Source organism: Brienomyrus brachyistius, chromosome 3 (assembly GCF_023856365.1).
Source record: "Brienomyrus brachyistius isolate T26 chromosome 3, BBRACH_0.4, whole genome shotgun sequence".
NCBI classification, from domain to species: domain Eukaryota; kingdom Metazoa; phylum Chordata; class Actinopteri; order Osteoglossiformes; family Mormyridae; genus Brienomyrus; species Brienomyrus brachyistius.
In genome coordinates this window covers 3,692,821-3,712,684 of record NC_064535.1, presented here as the reverse complement: position 1 = coordinate 3,712,684, position 19,864 = coordinate 3,692,821, and the positions used below count along the sequence as shown (strand labels likewise).

The following is a 19,864-nucleotide window of genomic DNA, read 5'->3' as shown; positions in this document are numbered from 1 at the left end:
TAGTCTGCTGTGCCGACACCCAAGGTGTGTCTTGGAGTGTCCACAGTATGCCAGGAGGCACCGACGGCACAATAAAGTCCAGGCTTTGCTGGGAAAGGTGCCCGGATGCCACAGACATCTGGTAGCTATGGACCCCCGTGACAGAGGCCGTATGTGACCCCAGCGGCTCTGTTTTGGTGTGGAGTGCCTGGCCCGGGGTGGGGAGAGGCGGGGGGAAGGTGGGGCAGCACAGTAATTGCATGTTTACTTTTGTGCCCAGCCATTAGGATTAAGGGGAGGGCCGGGGTGGCGGATGAGGAGGGGACCCAGGACAGAGCACAAAGGGGTGTGATGGAGGAGCGCGAGGGCCTGGGGGGGCCGGGGTCCCTCATTGTCTCCCCCAGTGCCAGCTGCTCCCAGCAGCGCACTGCTGAATAAATGATGAAGCTCCGTCCATCCGCTCCGTCACAATGGCCATTCAGGACCGCAGCGCTGGAGTCCAGCTCTCCACCTGCTCACCGCTGGCCCGCACTCGGCGGCCGGCCCCACCTCCGCGCCCCTGCCACACGAGGCTCCCCTGGGTACCGTCTGTGGCGTTTAGCTGGAGTCACCGGAACCCCTGGTAGAGAACAGCCTCTGTGATCTGAACCGTCCTGTAATCATGCTGCTTCCATTCTGCCACGTTTTAGGCTGTTCTATTAGATGAATGTAGGGAGTGTCATAAGGTCAGAGGTCATTCCCACCCCCTTGCCCCTCGATATATTCACCTGTCAGTTATTGAGTAGTTCCCACCCACCCTGGGAAATCCGTTCCTGACTGTGTGCCTGACATCCGCAAGTGCTTAGCTTGTTAAGGTTTAATTGCTGCTTTGACTGCTGAGAGGAAATCCACTAACTTATGGCGGTGGACTGCTATTGTTCGTTTAACATCGTTTGGTTCAGCTATTCATTACTGATAAAAAGTTAGTCTTTCTGTTGTCCCACAAAAAAAAATAGATTTCTTTAGACACTTATCCACACTGCTGCCATTTAGTGAGAACTGTGTGACTGAACTGAGATCACGAACAGTGAAGGATTGAAGTATTGCTTGGCATATCAAATACCAATCAGAATAACCAAGTTGTCGTTAATAAAATTAATGCATATTGACTCTTGAAGAAGGCAGTATATTGTAGGATTATTTTTATTTTTAAAATGTGAATTGGACAATTGAGCCTGCGATATTTGTATTATATAGACCTTGTAAGAATTTTAAATGCTTAAAACTTTCCAGGAGTGTTGCTGTTGAAATTTAATTATTGTATATGTAATCTAATGAGCCATCCCAAAATAATCCTGGGAGAGCGTATCCAATGCCTGACATAGAGTGGCAGAGGAAGGCTCCGGTGTCTGCCAACTGCAATCGCAGCTCGAATAGATTTATAGACAGGGTACAAGCAGCCACAGCGATTGAAGATATTCACTTAGAGCCTCAGAAATGAGGGTAATCGCATCCATTTGGGCTGTTATTGCAACATATGCAGTCAAAGAGCCGGTTAGCGTCACCCTGCCAAAACTGCAGAATCCCTGTCACTTAGGTGACTTAGTGATAATCAGTGTTTTTTTTTTTTTTTTTTTTTAATTATTTTTAAATTTTATGGTCTTAGTATTGTTTCCACTGAAGTAAGTTTTTAGGAAGCTGATTGGCGGGTTTGTAAATAGCATGCTGCGAGTTGTGTGCAGGTCCTCCTTCAAAAATGCAGCTGTTGGCCAAAAACAGTTTGCATCTGTGAATCGGGAGCATTGGTCATGTAATCCCTCGGTACCGCGACCCACTTTGTTGTTTTATATTCTGTTTTTTTTTGTTTTTTTGCTTTTGCATATGAATTTTGGCTTCAGATGACCCTGCTTTGACGAACACTTTGCCGATAAAACGAAGATGTTCCAGTTGAGTGAAGTGACAAATCCCCAGGAGGGGACTTCTGAGAGATGGGTGCCCACCCCCTGTGTTGGCGCTGGACAGGCAAGAAACCTTCATGCCGCTTTGCGGTGGAGCTGCAGTGGGGAGAGACAGCCTGGATCAGGGAGCCATCTAGTGAGCAGCCAGGGAATTGCAGGAGTGGAGAAAATAACTGCATCAGAGAGCGTGTCGGACATAAGCGCTTCTGACTTTGGACCGGGCTTGTGGTTAGGTGACAGTTACATGTTTATATCAGTTACATGTTATACATGCGTTTTCACATGCGTGTTTGTGTGTTTGCATGTGCATTTATCCAGCTTTCTACCATATTCGTCTTTGTTTCGGCTGACCTCAGAGAAAGGGGGAGCACCAGAAGAGGCAGGTTGTTTGCAGCTGGCGAGGTCATGCCCCCTGTCCCCCCCGCCCCAGCCATTACTGCCCACCCCCCCCCCGCCAGCTGCTGCTGCCGCCTATCAGAGACGCATGCTGGACAGCTGTGGAAAGGCTGTCGGCTGTCAGCCGGCGGGTAGGAGCTTTGTGCTGGTCACGTGCGGGGGGGGGGGTCAGGGCGGATGTCACAAAGAAATGCAGGGAGACAGATTCAGTACGATGGGGGGTGGGGCAGTATGGCGGGGGCAGGTTCAGTACGATGGGGGGGGTGGGGCAGTATGGCGGGGCAGGTTCAGTACGATGGGGGGGTGGGGCAGTATGGCGGGGGCAGGTTCAGTACGATGGGGAGTGAGGCAGTATGGCGGGGGCAGGTTCAGTACGATGGGGGGGTGGGGCAGTATGGCGGGGGCAGGTTCAGTACGATGGGGGGGGTGGGGCAGTATGGCGGGGGCAGGTTCAGTACGATGGGGGGGTGGGCAGTATGGTGGGGGCAGGTTCAGTACGATGGGGGGGTGGGGCAGTATGGCGGGGGCAGGTTCAGTACGATGGGGGGGTGGGGCAGTATGGCGGGGGCAGGTTCAGTACGATGGGGGGGTGGGGCAGTATGGCGGGGGCAGGTTCAGTACGATGGGGGGGTGGGGCAGTATGGCGGGGGCAGGTTCAGTATGATGGGGGGGTGGGTGGGGCAGTATGGCGGTGGCATGTCGTGGGCCGAGGTCTGTCCGCCTCTGCTGTGACATGTGGAGTGGCAGTGCTGTCGGGATTTGTGTGTGTGTGTGTGTGTGTGTGTGTGTGTGGTGTGTGTGTGTGTGTGTGTGTGTGTGCGTGAGTGAGTGAGTGTGTCCCATCAGCACATGCTGTGTAACAGCTGGACGATGGCGGAAATGACTCCCGTCAGGCACCTGGAGCTTCTGTTGCCTTTTTCACCCTGGCTCTTCGAGGTTTTCCTGTGTGGGGGGTTCTGTTCATGTCAGGGTACGTGTCTCATCCTCCCGGCTCTTATCCCCAAGCTAGAAGGCAACGACCCTTAATGAGGCTGATGACACTTATCCAGCGTAAGTTCTTTGACTTGAGCTGGTCCATGTAACTGGGGGGGGGGGGGCACTGGAGGGGCCCTTACAGCGTGGTGTTTTGTTTAGGGTTAAGTTGTGGCTCCACTTCCTGGTTGCTCACTTGTCCCTGTTAAGCCTGTCCCCGTACACGGGCCTTATCTGAGGTAGGGCACTCCCTACAGGTCGGAGTGTGGCAACTTCTCAAAGGCTTATTATTACTTTTTACGTTAAGCTTGAGCTTAGTGACCCACAGAATGTCTGTCCAGTCTTCTTATTGCCCTGCGGCTTCACCCATTGCAGGGATTGGTCTGGTAGGGGCGATTCTGGAAGTGGGAAAGTAATACTGGGGCACAGCGCCTGGTGTGTCGTGCGTTCCCCAGTTGGCCCAGGGACGGTGGCACACCAGGCCGGATGATCCGGCGCGCGGGGAGCGGCCGGCACGGCGGTATTCTGAGGAGCTGCCTCAGCTGTCGGAGGGCGCCCACGCGCACGCCGCCCCTCGTGCCAGGCCGGCATGGTGGATCCAGCCGCTTCAGCTTTCCGCAGGCTGCCACGGAACACGAGGTACCGGCCCCCCCCCCAACCCCATCCGGAACAGCCAGATCGCTCCCTCGATCCGGGCCAGGCTGGGCTCGGACACGCAGGCGGCGCTCTCCGGCTGGTCCCCCCCCCCCCCCCCCCCCCCCCCCCCAAGCGGCCCGTGTGCTGGAACGCGGGCAGCTCGTGCCCCCTGGTGCCGTCACAGGCCCATCCACGAGCCATCTGCAGATCCGCCCAGCAACAGCCAAAGCATTACATTAAATCCTTGTTTGGGCTGATTAACAAATGGCTTCATTTTTTTCCCCTCTCAAAATGAGAAAGAAGATCGGAAAGAGGATTCGCTCCCCAGACTGACGGGCTGTGCGGCTGTTTGAGGCCAGAGAGCAGTTAAAGTTTGCTGTGCGGCTGTTGGGCCTGAACAGCGACTCTCCTGCCCCAGCTACGCTTCTGCGCTAATCCAAAGGTCTGCATAGATGGGCCGTTGTGGTTAAAGAGCGGCTCCCATCGTACTCTTGGGAAGAGTGAGATTTCTGAGGTAGGAGTTTCGTAACAGGAAAGAGGCGGGTAAAGAAAGTTCAGTGTCTCCGTGCGAGCGAGCAGGCAGACGCCCTACGCCGGCTGGTTCCCGGCTCGAGGCCGTGTACCCGCCGATATGTTACGCCCACACGCAAATGGAGGGGGGTCGCCGCGCGGCAGGACCCACCAGATCGCTCCTGCTGTTTGGCCTCTGCGCGTCACGACTGCCAAGGCCACCGCAAAACTTTCCTCATCCTGGTGTCTTCGTTTCTTCATTTTGTTTTGTTTCTTTTTTACTGGTTCCTGGAGACTGATTCTGTGTTTCCACGAGGTCCGTCCCTCCCCAGCGGGTCCATCCCTGGCCCCCAAGACCGGAAGCTGACTTCCGCTGTTAGTGAAGTTAATCCCCCCCCCCTCGCCTAGACCCCCTTGTCCTGGATGGAGACCCACTTCCGCACCCCACTGCCTCCACCACAGTGTTTTAAGGTGCGGCTTTGGTGGAAAGCTGGCGTGCCGCGGAACGCGGCAAATGTTGGTAAATAATGCCGACCTTCTGTGTCGCGCCATGGGATCGCCGTGATGTCACGATTTCGTCGTTTTTATTCTTTCTTCTGCTCCTAACGGGATTCATATTTGAGCAATTAGCGGCGAGTACGGCTCGCCTTCCTCCGGTGACAGCCCTCGTCCCTCTGCTCGCATTTTTTTTTCTCCCTTCACCGTTCTCTCCCTTCCTCTGTTCCTCGGTGTTGAAGGCGGCAGCCTCGGTTCAGCTGCACCCTCCTACCCACGGATCGGCATACCGGCAAAGACCTCCGTCTCCTCAAATTAACATGAGCAGGTGTTTTTCTCTGATGTGTTAATTAAGAAAAGCTGGTGTCATTATGCTTTAAGTGGCTGTTACAAATAGAACATGTTGTTTATTTTCTATTCCAAAAAAAAAAAATGAGAAGGATCAGAGCTGTCAGGGTGGCTCGAGCGATGGGTATAGGAACCGCGATTATAAAGAATTACAAGCATGATGTCATCATTTCGGGCTTATCGAGGCGCATTCCAGAGTGTCAGTCTCAATTTGGAGTGGTGTGGGACAGGGAGAGACTCCAAAAATGGTCCATATTCGTGATGACGATGTCAGGGCTTACGCGAATCCGGATACCCGTCCTTCCGAGCACAATTAAGTGGAACGCTGGCAAAGATCCCATGTCTGATATTGGTCACAATGGGTGACAAAGTCATATTAAGAAGAATGAGGAATAAACGGATGGACTGATAAAGTGAGGACAATAACGGCTTCAGACCTGGTTTCCCGTCTGCCGCCTGAAAGGCACAGCATACTCGTGCTGCTTAGATGAAGAACAGCGGCTGGAACAGGCCTCACCCCACCAAAGCCTGCTGTTAGGATGACAGTTGGTCAGCCCCAGGGCATGCTGGGATGGTGGCTGGGTTCGGTCGACTGTGCCCGTGTAACTTCCAAGCGGCGCGCTAAGCTAACCTCGCAGGCTGACAGGTGGCCCCCCCGCTGCGCCGCGTCATTAGTCAGTACCTGCGGCGTGATGCCGCGGCTCGTACCCACACGCACCTCCCGGCTGGAGTCGGCAAATTCCTGCCACAGGTTCTCCCGGATCCCCCAATCCCAGGTCAGCGAAGGCCTTGAACCGGCTGCTCCCTGTCAGAGCCGGCGTTCTCGGCGGTATTAACCATTTGCTTCTGGCAGCCGCGCCGGTACCGAGGTGGTTCCGGGCTCAGGGCAGCTGCAGCTTAGTGAAGGTCCAGTCAAATGGAGACACACAGGACTGAATCCCGATGTGTGCAGTTACTGTCATTTCTGCCGTTCTGCTAGTTTCATGTGGATACTGAGCACCGGAGGCACTGTCAGTATTTCAGAGCTTTTATGTCATGCCGTGTTCATGAAGAGCAGAGATGAGGCTGAAAATGTAATTATATAAAACTGCACTTGTGCACGGCATAGCCCTTTTTTTCTACTATATGTATTTTTGAATGTGGTTTATGTATTTTTCCTTTATAATTTTGCTTTTTGTTACAGCAATATTAAAATTTTCTGAAAGCTAGTTCAGAGACTAATCTAGTTTGAGATTTCTTAGCTAATGAATTTATATTGAAAAGTGAATGATTTTGTATTAAGAGGTGGGTCATAATTCTTATCTTTTTGTCAGTGTAATAAGAAAGGCTGTGGTTTATTTTTTTAATTAAAGGTTATTATTGCGCACGGGGGGGGCCATGTCATGGTGATCCTGAGCTGGACCATTTGACACCGAACCACCATTCGATCCCTCGTAGAGCGTGTGTCTTCTTAGCTGAAAAGAGGCATCGTGTGGTGTGTGTGTGTGTGTGTGTGTGTGTGTGTGTGTGTGTGTGTGTGTGTGTGTGTGTGTGTGTGTGTGTGTGTGTGTGTGTGCGTGTCTCTGTCTGGTGGTGCGTGCGTGGTCATGTACATGTTACATTGTGGGGGGCAAATGTCCCCATAATGTGATTAAAAACCTGTTAACTTTACTGTGTGGGAACGTTGTTTTCAGTTTTGCAAAAATTTGGTTACCTATGGTGAAGGTTAGGTCTGGGTAGCGGTTAAAGTCATTGTTGGGATTAGGGTTATGACCATAGAAATGAATGCAAGTCCCCATGAAGATATGAATACAAACGTGTATGTGTGTGTGTTTGGGTCTGTGTGTGTCTGTGTCTGTGTTTGTCTGTGCGTGTGTTTGCGTGTGTGTCCGGCGTGCCAGTGCAGCACCCATCTGCAGGCTGTTGGCCGTGCAACCGGAGAAGCGCCGGGCCACCTGAGAGAGGGGGCTAACGTTTCCTTATAATAAAGAGAAGTGCCGTCATCAGGAGCCGCTACGAGCAGCGCAGCCAATGGCAAGCCATTGCTCCCTTTAATAACTTGTCATGTTTTGGGGGAGGGGGGCGCTGGTGGGCGGGTGCACGGGGACTGCCCCCCCACCTCCCGACGCCTGTCAGTGGCACGCGGCTGCTTTTCGCACCCCCCCCCCCCCCCCCCCAGCCGACACCCCTGTAATCCTGCTGTTGATTATTTAATAGTGCAGTCTGGAGTACCAGAAGTTTCCTATGGTAATTCGACACGACCAGCTGTTCAGCAGATGTTGTTTTGCGCTATTTCAGCCTGCAAGGGTTAAGTGAGTTGCTGTCCTTATAATTCATACCTGACCCTTCCCTGCTATGCTTCCATTTTTCGTTTTTGACTCACAGTAGTAAGATCCTTCAAAAATGAAGGGCAGTTGATAAGTGAATATTTGAAACATTTTTATGTTCAAACATGACAGAGATGGCATCATAGCTAACAGGACAGGGTCTGATCACTCTTTAGATTTGAGGTGATTTGCCAGAGTCTGGCTGTTTGTTTGATGCCTCCTTCATTTCCGGAATGTTCTCCTTCAGGTCCTGAGATCTCAGACGTTCTTTCCGCTCCTGTGCTTTGTCCTCTGGGTTCCTGGTTACAGATTCGGTGTCTCTCTCCACAGGAGAATACATTAAGAATTGGAGACCTCGGTACTTCCTCTTGAAAACGGACGGCTCCTTCATCGGATACAAGGAGAAGCCCCAGGATGCTGACCTTCCGTACCCTCTCAACAACTTCTCTGTGGCCAGTGAGTCCTGACCGGCGGCTCTTTAAGTCAGAAAGACGCGGATTCATGGTTCAGCGTGACATTCCCCACAGCAGGAGATGTTCATACTATTGTTGAGCCTAATGAAGACGGCAGTTATACTGACATTGAAATTGACACTAGGCTGCTGGTACTAATTATATTTACACTGTTCCACTCGTGTTTTGACACAGCTGTACTGTGTTATTCTGCTATTTTTACTTCACTTGCACAGCCTGCTCTACATTACGCTATTAAATTGAAATTTTATTTACATTTGTTTCCCTGTAAAATTCATTGGTTTCATTTGATCTTTTTTATGTGCACATATATACATAATATATATATATATTTCCTTTTAGTAAATGGATACATTTTAATTTAAGGCCTTTAAAACCGTCTTATGCTCTTTTTTTTACCGTAAGATCCGTCCGACTTTGACATCTGTTAGTCTGAAATAGGATTTGAAAGATGCCCCCCGTCAGGTGGACAGCGCAGCGCTGACTTGCCTTCAGGACCCAATTCAAAATAACCGCGGCCTCCTCGTGGTTTTTTAATTTTTACCGTGGTTTCATTTCCGATATGCCCTCATGCCATGAAATATTGTAGAAGAGTGCTGAATTATGCACATGCAAATTCCAAACAACTTATTTTAAAGTGTCTGAGTAATTTAGTTCATTTTTAATGTGTTGGTATGGCTGCGTTTTTAATTCGCATGAATCTCGCATGAGCATTGCATTCCTCTGCGCGGTAGCGGAGAGGCTGGGGCGCTGCAGAGCTGCTAGGGTCCCAGACTCGCTTCCCCGTACATGGAGACGCAGTGATGGCTCTCTGGCAGTGGCCCGTGTTCCTAGCAGGACCCCCGCGCGTCAGCGAGGCGGCAGCGTGGGGAGCGCGGGGGAAGCGGCGTGCCGGGGGGGCTGCATCCGCGGCCTTCTGTGCAGCCGCTCCAGCAGCGGCCCATCCGTCAGCCGGCATGGCCAGCTTTTAATCTGCGGCCCGCGGGAGGGCGGACGCCCCCACAGCTGTGGCCAAGAGGCTTCCCAGGACAGGTGGTGCCCCCCTCCGAAAAGCCTGTGGCTGGGGGGGGGGTGACACCTCCTCGCTGACAAAGGGTCTCCACCTCTAGGCCGTGCCCCCGCAGTCTCTGGATGCGAGGGGAGGGGCTGCAGTACATGTCCGGCTCCAACTGCGGGGATGCGTATGCGCGCTTGGATGCGGTCGCCGTTCCTCACTTCTCCCGGGGAATCTGCAGGCGGGATCTTATGGATGCATGTCAGGCTCCCTGATTTGCATCTCCAGCCTTGTTGTAGTCATAGCTGGATGAGAGAGACAAGAGAAGTAAAAAGAGGGTCAAAGGGAGAAATATCAGACGTTGTTTCTTAGCCAGAGGGTGAGCCATGTGCTGTGGGGGTGATTTTTTTACATTTTTTATTTGCAGGCAGCCTGCTCCCTATTGTCAGGGTTATCCGTGCCGTTTATTATGAGTTCCGCCGGTAAATTCTCAGCGGCCGATTAGAGCCGAACCCCAACCTGATTGTGGTTAATGTGGCTTCCAGCGGGAAAAGGAAGCTCGAGTGTTTGGCTCGCAGAGATTCAGATTCGCGTCACCCTCTGTAAGCGAGGAAGCAGGCAGGGATGCGCTTAAGGCCCCTAAAATTGCAGGGGAAGGAGGTGCCCACTGTCACCATCTGCTTAGGGACGTTCAGGTGACACGAGAGGAAGCGGCGACAGATCGCAGCCAGCGACGGAGATGAAGGTATTCAGATGTGCTGCCGCATCCCAGTGCTTTGGTTCGACCGGTGATTAGGGGCCGCGCCGATAAACCCAGCCTGTTGGTGACCTGATGGGACTTTGTGTGGGAGATGCCTGGCTGAGAAGCGCTTGTGTTTCCATCCAGATAATGGTATTAAAACCCCTTTAAACACACCCTCTCTTTTCCTGGGAGGTTCCTTTGTGTTCGGCCTGTTAATCGCCACGTCGCGCTTGTGAGCTCAGAGCTACGGACGTTACCCGCACATTCACAAGCTCCGCCGCCATGACAACCACTCCTTTTTATTCCCCCGTCTTGGTGTCAGCCCGGACACGGGGGCGCGCTCGTGTCCGCCGCCCTGCTGTCATTAACCTGACTGCCTATCTTTAGGCTGCCCCGCAGTCCCGCCGCTCGGCCCGCGGGCCCCCCGTCACGGAGCGGTGCGCCACACAGCCCCTCCGATGTCCTGAAGGGGTGACACCGGCGTCTGCCGCAGACACGTCCTCATGCCGCCCGCTGCTGATGCGTCTGCTTCTCGCTGGCCTGGATCCGTCGGCAGACGAAGGCGCTTCGCAGGCCCCCGGGAAATATCCCGCTTTCCTGGACTGGGGGGTGGAGTAGGCAGGCGGGTCACAGGTGGAGTCTGCCTGCCTGTTACTGTATTTCCTGCCCTCCCCCAAACTAGTCCGAGTAGATGCCTTGTCCGTTGCGATCTAACGCAAGCCTGCTATTTAAGCTGCACCGGGTCGCGAACTGGCACTTGTGGGTTTTTACCTGGTATCGTCCCTGAGGTCCACCACTGGGGTCTCAGCGTGTCCTAGTCAGAGCCCTAAGCACTGCATTAGGGTGGGCAGGATGTTTGGAATTCCATGGTCGCAAGCCGAAGTCTGAGAGCAAACGGGCTGTGCAGAGAGGGTGAAGCCGCTAATGGCGAGAGAGGACAGTGAGTTTGTGTGGCGCTAAGAAGGGCCGCTGCTCAGCAGAGGTGCTGGGGGGAGCGTGGCAGTGATGGGGCCCAGAATATATGGAGAACAGAAGGTGTCCTGAGTAGACATGTGGACCACGCTGTATGAACAATCTTCTCTCTCTCCCGCTCTCGTTTATCTTCTCTCTCTCCCGCTCTCGTTTTCTCTCTTGCCCTCCCTCCATCCCTCGCTCCCTCCCTCAGAGTGCCAGCTGATGAAGACTGAACGACCAAAGCCCAACACATTCATCATTAGATGTCTACAATGGACCACGGTCATTGAGAGGACCTTCCACGTGGACACGCCGGAGGAAAGGTAGCCCCCCCCCCCCCCCCCCCCCCCCCCCCCCGCTGCTCATGACCTTGGCCGTGACCCCCGTGACGACCACCCCGCTCCAGGCTCGCCACACCCCTCCCCATAATGCCTGACATTAGAGCCCATTTGGCTCTGTAACCACGGCTGTCCGACTGCGGCCCCATCGCCGTCATCCGGGCTGAGAGGAATAACGCAGCTTGCGGGCCGCAGCTTAGTGACACTCCTGCGATGGTTAGGCGCAGCAGGTCCTCGTGCCCTTCGGAAAGTTCCGGGCCGCTCCATTCTCTGTCACACGGGTGCTTTTATACTCAACATAAATAAATACCCAAACATCCCCGAAATAACACCAGGGGCCGTCCAAATGGAAGCGGTCTGGGGCATGGATTGTGCCCCCCATGCAGCCCGACAGAATGTCCTGGCAGCGGGCCTGCAGCCGGACCCGAGATCCCCCCGTCCGTTAGAATGTTTGATGCTCGGCACCGACACGAAAAAAACAAACGAGGTGATTAGTAGCCGCTGCGGCTGGTGGTGGCCTGGCGGAGCTGCCTTTACAGTGGCAGGGGCATAAATTATCCAGCTGTTCGTTCTTCGGGAGACGGGCCGGGCATGGGCAGTGGCGCGCCAAGGTGGGGGGATGGGATGGGATGGGGGCTGGTTCTGCAGATTGGTGGATATAATGGAGATCCTGCAGGAAATGCGTGACTGAAAAGGCCTGAGAATGTCGCATGTCATGTCATTAACATGCAAGGTCGGAGATTCTGTTATTGGGCGATGCTGCAGAGCACCCCCTAGGTCCACGCAGCACCCGTCAGCACGGCCAACAGGCAGTCGAACTGCCTCTGTGAGCGGCAGCCATTGCCACGTGCTGCTGTTTAAGGAGGTTCACTGGAGATGGACCAAATATGTCGGATCCGACTCTGTAGCGGAGTTGAAGCAATCAGCACTGTGAGAGGGAATGACCCCTATGACCTTGCTGGGTCCTTGCTAATAGTCACTGTATGCGTGTAGCCATCAGGTCTTCACTGAATGGGTGTGTGACTGTGGCTCCCTCTCATTATGGTGCAAACAGCACAGGCAATGTGATTAAAATACTGATACGAGACGAGATGCAGATGGAAACTGCAGACGTAGGTCGAAGCAGCAGGTTAAAAGGGCTCATTCCTGATGGGCAGGTTAATCCGTGCTCGTCCGATGATGATTAGCATAGGTCACCGCCTCCCAAACAGAGGAAGCCGCAGGGTGAGGAGCGGGAACGAGCCCCCGACCTCGGGACAGGCTGTTCTGCCAGGACCGGGTCACACGTCCCGTGTCCCCTGTCGCAGGGACGAGTGGACAGATGCCATCCAGATGGTGGCTGACAAACTCCAAAGACAAGAGGAGGAGAGGATTCAGTGCAGCCCACGTCACAGATCGACAACATCGGTGAGGAGGAGATGGACACGTCCACCAGCCACCATAAACGGAAGGTGAGGCGCGGGGAGCAGGGAGGGGCACGACCGACACCTGCTGTGTCGATGCATTTTGGGATGATCGTCTGTCATGTGAACTTGGTTAATTGTCGTAGTTCCTGTAACAATTTAATGCCGGTCTGTTTGCAGACCAAAAGTGATTTTATACTGGGTCAAACATTGACTTTGACTTGATTTGCGTTGCTTTAGTCCGCCATTTTTATTATGATTTTGAGGATTTCTCATGAGATATATTTACATCAGTACATTTGTGATTGTTGTATGCATATTTGTCTTCCAGACAATGAATGACTTTGACTACTTAAAGTTATTGGGTGAAGGGCACCTTTGGGAAGGTCATCCTGGTGCGGGAGAAGGCCAGCGGTAAATATTATGCAATGAAGATCCTCAAGAAAGAAGTCATTATTGCAAAGGTGGTGTCGGCGCATTTCCTTCAGCCTTTCCCAGGCAGCAGAGTCATCCATAATAAGAACGAACCTGCATTAGCTATCATATGAAACGAAATAAAGTTCTTTGTTTTCATAAGGCAAATTCTGGAAGAGTCCATCTGTTTGCATTGTTTAGTTCTCAGAGATCTTCATTCTGGGAGTTTCACAGTCGCTGCCATCACGGCTTGCCCTGCATGGTAACTCCGCAGTTATCTGGGGTTGAGTGCATAACGACGGGCCGGGGTAACCAAACCACCTGTTTTTCCTCCACCAGGATGAAGTGGCTCACACTCTCACAGAGAGCAGAGTATTAAAAACACCAGACACCCTTTCTTAACTGTGAGTCTTTCCTTTTATTTGTTCTGGAAGCATCTGAAATGCCGCGCAGAAACGTACACGGAAAGGGGGTGGGGGGGTGGATCAACATGCCTTAACGCAAACATTTTGATTGTATGTACGTGGGCCCCCCCCCAGAGACTAATTATAATTCAGTGAATAAACTGTTATAAATGAACAGCTCAAATGTAGCCGTGCATCTGCTGTGAAGTCACCACAGAGAAGCCATGTTAGTGACACTCCAGATGCTGTTGTGAAATGCAAAGCGCACACACCAGGTTTATCGAAACAATTAAGGCGTGTGCTTCATGACACACTCTTTGAAAGCCGCCGCCGATGCTCTCATGTAAAGTGGAACAGCCCCCCCCTCCCAATCCTGCCTTCCGGGGCAGCCAACGTGACATCACGGTGCCTGACTCCCCTGCCCTCCTTGTCGTTTCAGTCTTTGAAGTATTCCTTCCAGACTAAGGACCGCCCTGTGCTTCGTGATGGAGTACGTCAACGGTGGCGAGGTAAGCGGCCCCCGGCCAGTCACAGCCCCCCATCTAGAAGGTCCTCCAGTCTCGGTGCTAAATGCCATGAATACGGCAGGCCGCGTGTAGCGTGGTGCTGCAGGACACGAACTTAGCATCATCGGACCTCCCTGCTGAGGCACGTTTCACAGGGTTCTGGACCTGAATTGCATTGGTAAATTAAATGGGGGGGGGGGGGGAATGGGCTACAATCATAAAAAAAAAATAAATAAGAGTGTTAAGGAGACATGCCGGTGCTTAATGAGTAGATTTATGGCGATCAGCTGAGTGCGGCTCAGCTCCCCGGTGAGTTCCTGTCTCTGCGCTGTCCTGCCGTTCCTACGGGTCATGCGCTGTGGGTTTATAATCAGAGAATCACTCATAAGCACCGGCGCACAGCAGCCCCATTCATCACACCGGACGGTGACACGCCCACCAATGACGTCGGTATCCCTCCGGGCCGCTCTTCTGAGGGGGGTGTTGCTTTAAGTGCTGACATGCGGCAGATTTATGGCGGCCAACCGCTCAGACCCCCCCAGCGGCACTGTGAGTGAAGGGGCCCGATAAGTTTCGGGTCCTGGTGTACCCCCCATACCTGAAAAATCACTGGCTGCCTGCCCCCCCCACGGCAGTGCGAGTCCTGTAATACTTGGGTGCCTGGTGCCATGCAGTCCGTAGCGATACCTTGTTAGAGATGCAGCACATTGCGACCGGACAGATAGTCTCACTCTGCACCTGTCTGCGCCGGAACTGATTCCAGATATCTGAGGGTGAGTCACGTGGAGCCCCAAGTGTGAGCTTGTGTGTACCCATCACCTTCAGCACCCTTCGATATTTAGAGTAGAGATATTGTCGTTCCGGGGGGGGGGCACGTGTAATCAGGAGGCGGACAATGTCTCATTCATTCCCTCAGTCTGAGCATCACCTGCTCCCTGCATCCGGCCCCCCCGCCCCCACACAGCGATCCGTATGTGTATGCCCCCCCCACACACACACCCCACCCACCCTCCCTCAAAAACCTGGACTCTCACAGCTGCCAACGTGGTGATGAAGGCGCACCTGTCCCCCCCCACCCCCCGCCCCCTGACTGATCAGGCTGCCCGTTAGCGCTCCCCAGGAGGCCATGTGCGAAACGCCCCACGCATCAATTAAGCAGGAGCTGCCTGCTTGGCGTGCTCCGGGCCGCACCGTGTGAGGCTGGCAGCCGGGGATCCACACAGGGGGGTGGGGGTGGGGGGAGTCCCTTTAAAAAACATAAAGGGCTAATGGGGGACGGGCGGGGGGCGCACTAACAGGGCACTAACCTGAGTTTGCAGAGCGCCGGCCAGCCAGACGCCCCTAACGAGGCTGGTGTATTGATTAAAGCCGGGCATTAACAGGCGGCGGCAGCGGCGACGGGCCCCCGCTGGAGAGGAAATGATGCGGCATCTGCCGAGGGAGGCCCCGCCCGCGTCCTCAGAGGGCCCCCGCCATCTATCATCTCAATATGGCGGCGGGAGGCCGGTTTGTGTTGTGTTAATTTCCCCCAATAAATCAGTAATTATTGCGACTCTGTCCCCGCTGTTTATCCTGCAGCTGTTTTTCCATTTGTCGAGAGAGCGGGGTGTTCTCCGAGGACCGCACGCGCTTCTATGGTGCCGAGATCGTCTCCGCCCTGGACTACCTGCACTCCGCCAAGATCGTATACCGGGACCTCAAGGTAAACCAGGACAACAATAAAGAAAATAATCGTAATAAATAAAATTCAGGACAGCAGAAGGTGATCAGGTATTCTGGAAGCTGCTCCTGGTTGATCTGTGATCGTGTGTGTGTGTCTGTGGTGTGTGTGTGTGTGTGTATGTGCGTGCATGTGCACATGGGACTCCGGTTGTGAGAAACGTAATTAAAAGCTGCAGAGTTTGGGGAGGTGAGGAAGTGGGTTTTTGGAAAACATCAAACTCTCGCGGCTGTAAAAGATGCCACAGTGTTTTGCTTACAGCCTTGGACTAAGTGAGTGCGAGCAGTGCCAAAAACCTGGGGGGGGGGAGAAAAGGCTGTGCTATTAAAATTAAAAGGGCCTTTTTTGGGGGGACAAATTGCCTGAAGTTTCCTCTTTCCATCTTGTTTAGGGGAAAAAAACACACAGGCTGCTTACTTGAATTCTGAAATGCAGTACCGGCCGTATTTTGTGATAGTCATGAGGACAGTGTGGGTTCCACCCGTTATGTTACACACCGGCTTTATGATGCCCGGGGCTGTTATCTGCCCTCACCGTCTGCTGCCCCTGTTCCCACCCTCAGCTGGAGAACCTCATGCTCGACAAGGACGGTCACATCAAGATCACTGACTTCGGCCTCTGCAAAGAAGGAATCACTGACGCTGCTACCATGAAGACGTTCTGCGGCACCCCCGAGTACCTGGCCCCAGAGGTAGGGGGCCCTGCCTCTGCTGCCCCTTTCAGGGCTGGGGTGGAAAATCTGTAGCAAAGGATGGTGAATTTTTGGCATCCGCTCGTGTCTCTGGATGGGATGGTCTTTGTAGCTTTAGGAATTTTCACTTGAAGCTTTCTGGTGAGTAGAGCAGGGAAGTTTAGGGGATCAGAAGGATGGTAGAGGAATTAGGCTTGGAGAGGAAACACCAGATGTGGAAGTGTGTGTGTGTGTGTGTGAGGGAGGGGTCGTCATTGGGGGACTGGGCCTCGAGGTGCAGATTATGACCCCATAGATGCTGACACCACGTAGAGGATCCACTGCGCTGTTATCAATGGGTTCTGACGGTGACTCACGGGGATCGCAGAGCCCGATGGGCAGCCTCCGGCATGACTCACGCGGCGGCGGCGTTACCGTACGGCGTGCGCAGAGCGCGGCGCGGGCTATCACGGCGGAGTGTGGCGGGTAAACACAAACTGCACGGCATTCCGCTGCTTTTCCGCGGCGCGGCCGGGATGCAGAGAGACTGTGGTAGTTCCACCGCTCTTTTGCAGGGGGGGGAGGGCAGAGCCCTGGACACAGGCTGCTGCCGTGGATGGCTTGTATATTTATCAAGTGCGGGGGGGTATCTCTGTGTTTGTGGGGGGACAGGGACGGATTCCACTTGAAAAAGTACGGAAGATAATTTGGCGCTGGGTTTTGTTTTGGCTCCGGCCCTCCGCTGTGCCAGGAGATGGTTTGACTGTTGGTTATTTTTCACAAGAGTATGTGATTGCACTAAAAAGTACATGCTAAATAGAGGCAGATGGGTGGCAGATGGGGAAGGTTGGAGGAAGGTGGCTGGAAAACCTGGAAATGTACACCGCCGTCCTGGTGTAAAAATAACAGAGCACGCAGTGAGCCAAGATGCAGACATGCAAAGTGGCCGGGATTAAAAATGAGGGGGGGGGGGGGGGAGAGGGGGAAAGCATGAAGGAGAAGGGGGCTTGGGCGGGGAGCTGCCGGGGTGGGGGGGGTCTCTGTGTCACGGCAGTGAGTATCGGGTCGCTTCCAGTCTGTAATGTGACAAATGTAGTTTTTGGGGGGCTTTTCCTTTTTTCCCTTTTCCTTGCAAGCCACACGGGTCCGGCGCAGCGCTCTGCGTGATCGGGAAGTTCGTTAAACATATTTCCCTGTACTCCGCCATTGTTCCGCGCTGCAGTTCCGGTCCATTTTGGACAGGTTTCGGGTGTTGCGGTGTTTGCGCTGACTTTGGGTGCCGTGGTTATTTTTAAACAATGGCTGCCGTTCAGATTTCCTCTTTTTTTGTTTTTTTCTTTTTCTCCCTTTTTCCGTTTTCTCCTGCAGCCGCTCGCGGATTCGCGGGAAGGTGTCTGCGTCCATACGCCGTTCAGTGGGAATCTCGGCGATCGGCAACAGAGCATGAATATTCAAGCACGATGAATATTCACAAGTAAAATCATAATTAATGGTAAAATTTATATATTAAAAACACATTACTGGTGTCATGATAGTAATTCTGCCTTGCTGTCTAGAGGTGAGGAATCTCATTCTTCGGATTCTTTCCTGAACTTCCGGGACTTTCTGTAGGAGTGCTGCGATGCTGACGGCTTCTGCCATGCGACGTCCGTGTGCTGAGCGCCGTTTCCCTCTCCTGTCTTTCGCTGGCGTGCAGCAGCTTTGGCGCAGCTCCGTGTCATTGAAAGATTAACCCTCCCTGTAAACTGCAGAGGGTTACGCAGGAGTCAGAAGGGCCTGGGGTGTGTGCATTTATGTGTGTGTGTCCATGAGCGTGGGGTGTGTGTTGTGTGTCTGCGTGCACGGGTGTGTGTGTCTGCGTGCACGGGTGTGTTGTGTGTATGCGTGCGGGTATGTGTGTGTGTGGTGTGTGTGTGTGAAAGAGAGAGAGCTGGCTGTTTTCTCAGGCCTGCTGGGGCGTGGGGCTGGTGGAGCCACAGGCCCTCTCTCTCCTCCTCCAGCCCCAGCCGGCCCTGCCAAGGGCCCCAGTCCTGGGAGCAGCAGCCCTGCCACATGGCCGCCCGAGCGGGGCCTGTTCCTCCCCTCTGGGCTCCCCGCTCCGCCTGTGGCTCTGAGATGGGTTTGGGGGGGGGTGGGGGGGGCTGGCTCCGTGTGCGTTAATCGCATCCCCTGCCTGCACCCGAGCTGCTCCTGCGAGTCCGACAGCAAGCCGGCCTCTCCCGGGCCCCAGCATTCGCGTCCGTTTCCGCGTGGGACGCCCTCAGGGCCGAACGCCACAGCTACGTAGCTGCAAGGCAGCCACTCGAACCGGGAACCCGGCTTTGAAACATGTGGAATTTTATGAGCAGGGAGAATCTCCCATCTGGTACAGTCATGACTCATGCCGCCTATCGTTGCAGCCTCAGATCTATTTTCAATCCCGAAAGTGTCATGTCGCCCTGGCAGTGTTTAGCATTAGTAATCAATTGTCAATAAATTTCAGGCATTGTGTAGCGCCCTGTGTTTCTACCCTGCCCAGTGTCCAGCAGGTTGTATAGCACCCTGCATCTCTGCCCTCCCCGGTGGTGACTGGGACAACTACCCAGAAAAGGGTGACCTGTGGACTCCAAAGTCTTCCATGGCCTGCGGCTCACAGGAAGCCGGGAATCGCTGGCTTCCAGGCTCGTCCCTAGGTATAGATTAGAGGCGAGTCATCGTTACTCGTCAAATTTGGAACATATGGCTACCTGGCACTGGTTCAGCTGTGGCTGTCATTAAGCCGATGCATTAATTAGGGTTCCCCTTCTGAAGGCGCCCCTCCGCATCCAAACGGGTGGTCCATCCCTCCACGCTTATTTGTCCCATGACAGCCACCCCCCTCGAGAGGAACAGGAGCGGTGAGCCCTAAGCTGTCCTGATACGTGCACTGGTCCAGGGTGGGGCCTCGCATGTGACGCGAGCAGGAACACGATCTCCACGGCGCTCCCTGGTTGACAGTTTGAAATGCAGCCATCTTTGTTTGGCGCCATAGGCACCGACCACAAGCTTGGAGGCTACCGCTCAGTCCTGCATCGCGATGGATGTGGGTGCACGAGCCGCTCCCTCACCGTTACAGCCATGACTTCTAATCGTTTGGCTCCGTCGCTGAATTCCTCGATACCTTGTGTGAGACGAAGGAATGATCTAGGTTTTTCTCACGCTGGCAAACGACTTCATGGCATCTTGGCCACCAGAATGTGATCGGTTGACCGACGGTTGTCTCCCAGGTGCTGGAGGACAACGACTACGGCCGGGCGGTGGACTGGTGGGGGGCTGGGCGTGGTCATGTACGAGATGATGTGCGGCCGGCTGCCCTTCTACAACCAGGACCACGAGAAGCTCTTCGAGCTCATCCTCATGGAGGACATCAAGTTCCCGCGCACGCTGTCGGCCGACGCCAAGTCGCTGCTGTCCGGCCTGCTCATCAAGGACCCTAACAAAAGGTGCTGGATGTGGCCGCTTTGATGAAAATGGCTGCTTCGTGGGTGGCCAGTGGGCACACACCCATGCCAGACAGGGATTACAGGCTCTGTCAGTCACTGCATGGTTTAACCCAGTGGAAATGTTGACGAACTAATGGGTGGGTAGTGAGTTAAGCCTGTCCATGATTGATGGACAGCATAATCCATCCCATCCTGTTTTCAGCCTC

At 53.8% G+C, this 19,864-nt stretch overlaps 1 protein-coding gene across 1 annotated transcript in view; it reads left to right on the top strand.

The window, feature by feature from the left end:
• akt3a (v-akt murine thymoma viral oncogene homolog 3a) overlaps positions 1-19,680 on the top strand; it is a 58,878-nt gene extending 39,198 nt beyond the window's left edge. The window contains 15 exon segments of the mRNA XM_049007735.1: positions 7,910-8,035; positions 10,954-11,065; positions 12,388-12,455; positions 12,458-12,531; positions 12,815-12,850; positions 12,852-12,947; positions 13,237-13,270; positions 13,273-13,301; positions 13,741-13,773; positions 13,775-13,810; positions 15,386-15,412; positions 15,414-15,509; positions 16,090-16,218; positions 19,443-19,484; positions 19,486-19,680. Of these exon segments, the coding sequence (XP_048863692.1) occupies positions 7,910-8,035; positions 10,954-11,065; positions 12,388-12,455; positions 12,458-12,531; positions 12,815-12,850; positions 12,852-12,947; positions 13,237-13,270; positions 13,273-13,301; positions 13,741-13,773; positions 13,775-13,810; positions 15,386-15,412; positions 15,414-15,509; positions 16,090-16,218; positions 19,443-19,484; positions 19,486-19,680 (1,133 nt within the window).
• The last annotated feature ends 184 nt before the right edge of the window (positions 19,681-19,864 follow it).